This window comes from Camellia sinensis, chromosome 2 (assembly GCF_055761805.1).
Source record: "Camellia sinensis isolate YWXY chromosome 2, ASM5576180v1, whole genome shotgun sequence".
Taxonomy (NCBI): domain Eukaryota; kingdom Viridiplantae; phylum Streptophyta; class Magnoliopsida; order Ericales; family Theaceae; genus Camellia; species Camellia sinensis.
Window position 1 is genome coordinate 23,765,028 of NC_138962.1, and position 9,674 is coordinate 23,774,701.

General features: G+C 34.4%; 1 protein-coding gene across 1 annotated transcript; it reads left to right on the top strand.

Annotated features, from left to right (window-relative positions):
- Nucleotides 1–2,067: 2,067 nt before the first annotated feature.
- On the top strand, nucleotides 2,068–9,130 carry LOC114267148 (uncharacterized). The gene is made up of 4 exons (XM_082913943.1): nucleotides 2,068–2,552; nucleotides 6,588–6,704; nucleotides 7,001–7,640; nucleotides 8,783–9,130. Exons 1-4 carry the CDS (start codon nucleotides 2,450–2,452, stop codon nucleotides 8,784–8,786), a joined length of 864 nt encoding a protein of 287 aa, XP_082770069.1. The 5' UTR covers nucleotides 2,068–2,449; the 3' UTR covers nucleotides 8,787–9,130.
- The last annotated feature ends 544 nt before the right edge of the window (nucleotides 9,131–9,674 follow it).

The following is a 9,674-nucleotide window of genomic DNA, read 5'->3' on the forward strand; positions in this document are numbered from 1 at the left end:
GAGAGATAGAGAAAGAGACCAAGTTGCTACCGATCTAATCTGATGTGGAAATCCACCGATTTGATCTGAGATGAAATCAGAAGAATAGAGAGAGAAAACTCAGTCTGAAAAAGAGAAAATAGAGAGCTTACTGAGTCTAAGAAGAAAGAAACCAACAAAAATAGTGTTATCGAGAGAGAGAAAGAGAGAGAGCTCACCGAGAGCGAGATAGAGAAAGAGACCAAGCCGCTACCGATATGATCTGAGATGGAAATCCACCGATTTGATCTGAGATGAAATCACAAGAATAGAGAGAGAATTCAATCTAAGAAAAGAAGAGGGAGAGAGAGAGAGTATCGAGAGAGAGATGAGAATGTAAGAGACAGTGGCGTGTGATATGTTGAATTAGGGTTAAGGTTTAGCTTTTATATGGAATAAGAAATGATATTATGTGAAAGGGTCTATAGTAGAAATATAGACTATTTGTATACGGTCCGGATCGGTTTTAATCTGGAACTGTGGGGCTCAATTCGGAATCGATCTGTGGCCTACGGATTTTTAAATTTCCAATCTAGAATCTAACCACAAATTAAAAAAAATCAATCCAAACCTATTGGATTGTATTGAACTGGATCGGATTACGGATTATACGGATTTCTTGCTTAGCTCTACCAAACACCCCCCAATGTATATACAATTTATTACTTTTTTGCAATTTTTTTAAAACTTACACTGATTTGAAATTCTTAAAAAATATGCATATTTATTAAACGCACTCTAATATATCAACACTCTAATTAATTTCAATCTTACCTCATTCCACTCTACTCCACTCATCTATTTATCCATTCATCATTGTTGTTGACTTGTTACCCCTTTTCCATCACTACTCCTCGGATCCAGTGTCACTGTTATACGTAAAGCACAACAGTGACTATTGAGCGGCCCGTGGAACTTATTTCGGATCTTATTTTGATGATCCAAACCGTTGAAAATATAGAAAATATCGCGAACAATATACTTGTAAAAAATCAAGTTAATCAGATATCAATAACTTGTTCATCAAATAACATTTGTATTTAGTTTGATACATACATATTCATTTTTTTTATATAATGATGTTATTTGATGAATAGGTTATTGATATCTGATTAACTTGATTTTTTACAGGTATATTGTTCCCGATATTTTTAAAATTTTCAACGGTTCGAATCATCAAAATAGGATCTGAAATGAGTTTAATGGGCCGTACAATAATCACCGCTATGCTTCACACACAGTAGTGACACTGGCTCCCTACTCCTTGATACCTCCTTCGCAACGCCTCAATATTTCCTTTCCTTATCTTAATCCTACCCCTTTTGGTTCCCTTTTGAATCTCCTAGTTTTCTCTCTACCATCAATATTACCCTTTGTCGCCTCTTTCCTTTTTCTCCTTTGCATCCATCACTTAGGGTCTTCTCTCTTCACTATTTGTCATCAATATGATGTGTTTTAATATGTTAAAATTTGAAATTTAATTTGTTATAACTTGTACTAAAATTTGAGATTTTAATATATAAGAATTTTGATTGATACATTTTTAATTATGAATATTGTGAATAATCCATAATGGAATTGAATAGATGACCAAGGGAACATAGTTTGGTTGTGGAAAATTATTTGGTAGTTTAGGGGTGTTACTTGTCATTGCCTTTCACCAATCACCGATTACCAATCACCGATCAATATATCGTTATTGTTTTTTCATGACCAACACAAAATCGTGACTCTCATATTCTCTACCAATTATAACACATGTAGAGTACCATGTGATCGTATCCCAGAACTACTAAATAAATTCTCCTTAGTTGTGTAGAGACATTTATGATGTCATTAATAATGATGAAAATTAATTAAGTTCAATTATTACGATTTACGCATTGTTGAGGCAGAATACATATTTTTTATATTTGGAATAATATAAAACGGAAGTGAACGAAAAACATTTCTATGGTCAACAAAATTTACTTTTAAAAAATATTTTTTAACCTAAAATCTTGCCAATATTATCACATTACCAATCCTACTATCATCTCCGCCACCACACCATCATTATCAGTCACCACCTCCACCTTCACCCCACTGCCACCATCACCCAATATTTTCAGTAAATATTTTTATAATTTTTTTTTTTGATAGTAACTTGAGTTCATTAAAAAGTATTTTTCTTCTAAACAAACTATTATATTAAAGACTTTTATAATGAATACTAATGTTTTCATGCTATATTAATTCAAAAATACATATTACCATTTTATTCTCTCCCTGTGCATTAATTCCACAATGCCCAATCAAAACCCACACATCTTTCCATCGACGCATTGAAATTCGAGGAAAAACATAGATAATAAAGCCGAAACAAGCTGTAAGATTAGAAATCTGCTTCAGTTTTCATCTGTTTTAGTTTGGCAATTGACACTCGGAAAAAATGATCGCTGTGCAAAGTTTTGATGAACCCAAAACAACCACTTTCGGTGACCCCATTTGGCTCAGGCTTTTGGAAACTCTGTTTCCAAAATCCCACTACATTGGTTCGATTTCTTCTTTTTCTCTCTTGGGTTTTTTTCTCAGTCCCTTGATTTGATTGTATTTTTTTTGCACATTAAGAAGTTTATTTTTTACTTGTTTGTCTTTTGTGCTCCACATATGTGTAGTTAAAATCTCTTGTTAATTTTATACAAGGCTTGTTAATTTTATACTAGTGTATGTGAGTCTTGCAGATCACATGTTTGATGAAAGACTTCAATGGTTGTTGAGAACATAGGAGGACAATTCACTTTCTTTTACTCTGTTTATTGGGGCCCAATAGATTTCTAATCTCCAAATTAATGGAATTGAAATTTGATTGGAAACATGAACCTTCTGTTAAGATAGATATATGCGCGTGACGATGCATGTTTGATAATCGGTAAACGTTTTGTGGGTTTGACACGAATACCATGGGATGATGGACGGCATTAATAATAGAGTGGGGATATTTGTACTATATTTGAACTATATTTGATTATAATATGATGATGAGATAAGAGGGGAGAATTATTTTTAGATTAACAATGCCATGGGGGCGGTGGATCGCTAAACCTACCATTTTGGGTGATTAGCAATCCCATCAGGCTAGTAATCTCAAGCCTATTGCCAAACAGACACAAGTTTAGCGAACTACAAAAAATGTATGGGTTCCATGTGGTTCTACATTTTTGTTAATCTCTATCAAACTAGGTTGAAGGCCTCCAAGCAAGTTATCAAACATGGCCATAGGTGTGTAAAGCCATTGCTTATTCATCTCAAAATAGCTCAAGAATAAAGTAAAGAAGAAAAGAGAATTAATTACTTTGTTTCTTTAATGAGAAAATGATTGTTTGAATGAAGTTTAATTCTTCTTGTTTCTTCTATTTGTGTTCTATTAGATCAACAATTGATATGCAATATTTGGAGGTAAATGATGATCAAGATCACCCTGGACTGAAACTGGCCAAGTTGGTGGCCGGTTGTGATTGGCCACAGTTGTGTGATCCACAAACCTACAGCCAATTACAACTGATCACTTTGGTGTGTTTTGGCTCAGGAATGGGCCTGAATAGAAAAATTCATATTTCTGAAATAACAATAATTTTCTATAACTATGAAGCATGGACACCTTTCTGGAGGTCACATACCGGTGTCGGACACGTTTTGGAAACATACATGCTTGGACACGCTCTGGACACATGTTGGATACGCTGGAAGGAATCAAACAAGCTAGGGACACACTTGGGACATGTTATGACACACTAGGGACATATTGGGGATCCATTTTTAAAATTTTTAATTTAAAACTATTATTTTGAGTGAGGCAACATACCAAGGTTGATGAATTTGATGAGAATAAATATTTGACATAGAATAAATATATAATATTAAAAAAACGTGACATGTAATAATTATACAAAATTATATGTTTTGCATGAGTCCCTGACGTATCGTGTCCTACATTTTTGAAAATTTGCATGTCCACGTGTCCGTGTCGCGTCACGTGTCCATGCTTTGTAGGTCTGAAATGCTGATATATATATTAAAAAAAAAAAATTTATCTGAAATGATATTCTTTTTATTTTCTTCATTGTGCTTGTATCATAGACCAGTAATTTGCAGCTGTTGGAATCCTCTCCTCCTTGGAGTTGCTGGTTGCATCTTAGTGTAGACTTATTTGTTAGCGTTAAATAGAATAGTGATTCTAATTGGTTTATATCTGTTTATTTACTTATTTATTATATATATACATATCTTCCATGCATTTCCCAATTTGTTTCCTGATCCGTTGGGTATGTTAGATGCTCTTCCAATTCAAAACTTCACAAAATGTATCTTCCCCTATAGTTAGTTTTGACTTGTACTGTAAGAGTTTACGATGTTCTCCTCCTCTCTGTTTCTGATTAATGCACTGATTTCTTCAAATACTTTTCCATTTGAAAATAGACAGAAAATGTTGTTGTAAAGATCTTCTATGAACTTTGACAAATTTATTGTGAATCTAAAACCACTTTAAATTCATTTCTCATTTCTTTTACTTCCATTTTTTAGTTTCATCCATTATAGATTGCATCAACTTTTCCTTTTCTGATGGAAGTTGCCTAGTACCATGGATAACTTTTCGATTTTCCTGTATTGGTATAATCTTCTAACTTGAATTTATATCTTGTTTTTGGCTTTGCTTCTTAATTATTATTTTTATTTCTGCACATGATCAGTTTTAGACCTTTGACCAGTCTTTTATGTGAATGTTTCTCTTTGTCCCACCATTTTTTTAGTCAGGCTTTGTCTCACTTCAAAATCAGCACTTTTTCCTAGTGTAACTGCTGAAGACGTGTACTATCATTATTTTTTTTAAAGAAAATTTGATTTACACTAAACTGGTCAAAATTTGCTCTTAACGCACTTCTGATGATCTTCCTCAATTCGTGTATATCAATCTCCTCTCAATCTCTTCATAAAGTTTTTTCATTAATCAAAACTTAAATTCTCAACATATGGGAGTTTACTTCAGGGCTGGTGGTGTTGGCGTAAATTTTCTTTCCCTTCGTTTTGTAAATGACACTTGGGTATTACCTAGTGAGGTCATTAGCCGTTTCTATAGCAAGACCACTCCAATCCGGAGTTATTAGTCTTTTCGACTTCTGTTAGGGGCATACCATTGTAACCGATTATGCCGTTTTCCTCATATTCTGCTTCTTTTCAGGGTTTCTTTTCCGTTACGGACCTGTTTCATTTACTTCACCTTGTCTTTCTGTATTTCATTTTTGTAATTTAAAACACGAGCAAGGGTATTAATGGCAACTCATGCTAAAAAATAAGGTTACTTTGTGAAGATGAAAAATTGGCAAGATAATAAAACCCACCCCAAATGCTCTTTCACACCGACTCGCTTTCCCTTTTCTTCAATGACTTCTTCCTCAATTCTCAAGCCTCAAACCCTATGAAGGTCCGAGGGATTTGAATTCAACCTATATGTAGGTAAAAGGAAGAAGGTTTCAGTTGGGTAGCAACGCACTCACAATAGAAGTTTGAAATCATCAAACCCTAGCTCAAGAAGAAGATAAGAGGGATTTGATTTCCTTCCAAGTATCATGTATTCTCTTTTATTCCATCACATACACACATGCACATATTGCTTCTGATTTACTATTAGTGATTATCCCTTTTAGTTGATTTGTTTTTCTTTTTGCTAATCTTCTTGTTGAATGAAATGGTTGAATTTTTTATTTTTTATTTTTTATTGTTGAGATTTTAGGGTTTAGGCCTATATCTATGGTTCTCTCCATTTAGAGGCTAGTATATTGGAGATTTTACTAGGAAAAAATTGAACCGTTGTTATATATATATGAAGAGTGCATGGTATTTTAAAACTGTAAGCTGAAAATTCTGTCAGAAGCTGTTTCTATTCCAATGGAAAACCTAAATTGATGACAGGAACCCATTTTATCTCTTTGGTAAATTATGGTTTCATCAAACTTTTGTAAGTTCATTTAGTTTCTTTTATTCCCTTTTTGTTGCCAGTTGATGCAATTGAATTTTCAATTTAGATCTCTTGAAAATAAATATGTGACCTTGAGCTGGGCAATACTTTTTATCAGTTTCAAATTTGTTTTGTTAGTTTTCTTATCTTTCCATTAATTATTTCTCACACTGTGTTGATGAAGATTAATTTGATTTGAAACTATAGAAAGATGTGATACCGGCCTCAAATGAAGGTAATTTTTACTACTCCTAAAGGGGGGAGGTGCTGGGTTTAATTTCAATTATGCATGAAAGTGAGAGCAATAAAAAATGTAAAATTGTTTAAGCCTATTAAGTTAGGGCACACGCTAACGATATCCATTATTTATTTTTTTAATCTTGGTTTAAATTTTTTGATTGGAATGTGTTCTCTTCCTTTTGTATTTGATTTTGAGCCAAAGATATGCTAGTCCAGACCTGAATAATTTATTATTATTATTTTTTTTATAGATGTGTGAACAACTTTATTTCTTTGTCTTAACTTGCCTTCTCAAAGTTTTCTAATTTTTATTTTGTTCTGTACATTATTACAGGACAATTTCTTGCTCTCAAAGTAAGAATCAGAAGAATGACAGACCATTTCTTCCGGAGGACATCTTCTTCCACATCCTTATTTTGCTTCCTGCTGAGTTTCTGCATGACTGTGGGAGGTATGTATGCAAGGCATGGGCTAAAATTATTCGCGACCCTGCTTTTATCAAGGCACACCTCCTTCAATCGAAGGGTGGTTTGTTCATCCAAAAGTGTTGTAGGCCATATCCAGCCCTTTTCCTTGAGTTAAAAGGTGGAGAATTCAAAGAGACATCTCTTAATCGCTATTTTCCCGGCCAAATGGTCTCTAGTAGTGGGGGTTTGTCACTTTTTTATGGCTCACATCCTCAGAAATTTCTTTATGTCGGAAATTATGTTACAATGCAGTACGAGAGCTTACCTTTTCCTATTGCAGCAAATGAGCTTCTTCCCGCTTGTCATATTGCATTTGTTCCTCACACTGGGGAGTACAAGGTGGTATGCCATTGTGTAAGCTTGAGAGGAGTACATAGATGGCTCGTGTTAACTGTGGGTAAAAATATGTTGTGGAGAAAACTTGAAACTCCATTAACAGGAAACAACCTAGATTATGTGGAACGCACTTCTGTCACTATTGGAGGGGTGTTGTATTGGTCCCAGAGGAGCAGTGGAATTTATGCTATTGACCTTCGTGATGAATCTTCATACTCCATTCAAGTTCCGAATGAATATGTTGAGGAGTCCTACTGGCTACTTGAATTGGGGCATCGTTTATCTTGTCTTGTGAACCATCAGAGAGAGATTCATGTATGCATACTGAAGGACATGTATCGCAGTGAATGGGATAAACTTTACAAAGTCAGAGAAGTAATAGACACAGAGAAATTTTCATTTCAGACATTCATACCTGTTGGCTGGATGGACAATGGCCAATTATTGATCTTCATTATTCGGAGGTTTGGTAACTGGAAGGAAAGGTTGATAGGGGCTTACAATGTGAAGACGGGAGAGACAAAAGCTTTCAATGATTTCGACACTCAGTTGATACATCTTCACACCAATGGCCTAGCTTCATGGTAAATAAATATGCTTTCATTTCATAGCTATGAACATTTACTTTGGCTTATTGGCTATGAGGTCCTTTTTGTTTATACTTTTGAATCTGGGAAAATTACATTGACCTCTCCCGAGTAATGAAAATTTTACAGCTAGCTCATAGTTTTGGACTAATTACACTGTATTATCTTGAAATACAAATTCCATAGAATTTTGGCCCAAACCGTAAGAGGAAGGGGTTTGTGTCATTTGACATTAGTACATATTTAAATACAAAATACCTAAGGCTAATGCAATAATTTCATCACCTCCATTAACACCTGTAAGGTTTAACTGTGGGGTTTAACACCTGTAGTTTCTCCATTACATGAGGGAGGTCTGTGTAATTTACCTTTGAAAATTTTATAAGAAAATTTGAGAACTCTATTAAGATTTTTATTTTCTCGTAAGTTGTACCGTATTTGTAGTATCCTGTTGGGTGCAGTATAGAATATATAAGTAGATATTATGACTTCTCTTTTCCTTTTCTTTTTCTTTTGTCATTCATTACAAAAGATACAACACAAGCCAGAGGGGATTTAGAATTATGTCAAGTGTATTCCAATAGAACTCTTGATGTGCAAAGCAATCGTATTTATTTCATTAATTTGCAGACTGAAGAGTGGTGACAACATGTTTATGCTTAGAAAAATAAAGAAAAAAAAATTCAGTGATGTCTGGCATGCGAAAATGACCACTATATTGACAAGCAAACAAGCTTCAATAAGTACAAAAGGTTGGTCTCGAGACAGAAAATCAGTAAATTGTGATTAACTGCGAGCAAAAAGTCCCACAGTAGTTTGTAAATTTTTTTCTTCTTTTTTTTCTAAAACCAGTAGGTCGACTCATCTGGACTTGTTTTCTGGTATCATAGCACAGTTTATGTTGGGGTATCAATGAAAAAACTGAGAAAAATAGAACATAGATATTTACATTACATTTTCTTTGGTACATATATAGGAAACAGTTATTGTCACACCATACTTAACATTATTTTCCTCTCTCTCTCTCACACACACACAAACACGTCACATGCCCTCGTATTCAATAGGAACACATTATATTTCCTCATTGTTTTGGATCCTTAAAAATATGGATGGTCTTATTGTCGGACCACTTGCAGGTAGGCAGCGTTTGCAGTGGAAGGAAAGGAGAGAAGATTTGCAGCAGTATTTGGGGCTCGAAAGCTATTTCTCTCCGCAAGTGAATAAAAGACTATACCAGCTTGGTGTCCAAGCTGGTATGATAATTCTCTTGCAATTTGTTTTGTGTGACAAAGAGTTTGCTATATAATAGTCTTGGAAGTTACTTTAGGCAACTAGTAAGGTCTTGAACCCTAAATAGTAAGCGGTTGGTGCTTTGGTTTTTTAGTTTTTGTTTTCTGCTGTCCTAGTTTGCTTTTGTTTATGACATGTGAAGTTATTTGGTACTATCATAAAACAATTTAGTAGCTATGTGCATTTTCCTTCTACCTTAGTGTGTATGTGTTGTGCTTGCTTTTCTTATGAATGTTTCTTAGGGAGGGACTCGGAGCGGGGAGGGTTGGGAAGGAGCTGTGGGGTAGTGAGGGTGGCGGCCAAACCACCAGAGGTTGGTGGTGGGTGGTGGCTAGGTTCAAAGAAAGGGGTAAAGTTGGAAATATGATGGGGGTTCAAAGAAAAATAGGTTAGGAGCAATTTTAGTGGGTGTTTGGAAAGTTGTTATTTTAGTAGGCTATTGTAGATTTTGGTTATTGTAGTAAGTTAAAATTTTTATATTTGAGAAGATGATTGGATTTTTTTTATAGTTAGATGTGATGTTTGTGAGAGAAAAAACGAAATGATTATGGATTTGATGTAACATTATTAGCTATTTTAACATATTTTATCTTTTTGTGAATTTTAGCTCAAAAAGCAAAAAAATAGTCTTTGCCAAACAAGGCTTTAGAGAGTGGGGTCCAAACAGTGGGGGTTGTCTAAATAAATAAAAATAATAAATAAATAGAGAGGTGGCAATAGCAACACTATTTTGATGAA

Coding starts and splice junctions, on each gene's coding strand:
- LOC114267148 (XM_082913943.1), top strand. CDS start 2,450: ATGATCGCTGTGCAAAGTTTTGATGAACCCAAAACAACCACTTTCGGT. Junction 2,553..6,587: donor TCCAAAATCCCACTACATTG/GTTCGATTTCTT, acceptor ACATTATTACAG/GACAATTTCTTGCTCTCAAA. Junction 6,705..7,000: donor TTTCTGCATGACTGTGGGAG/GTATGTATGCAA, acceptor TTCCTATTGCAG/CAAATGAGCTTCTTCCCGCT.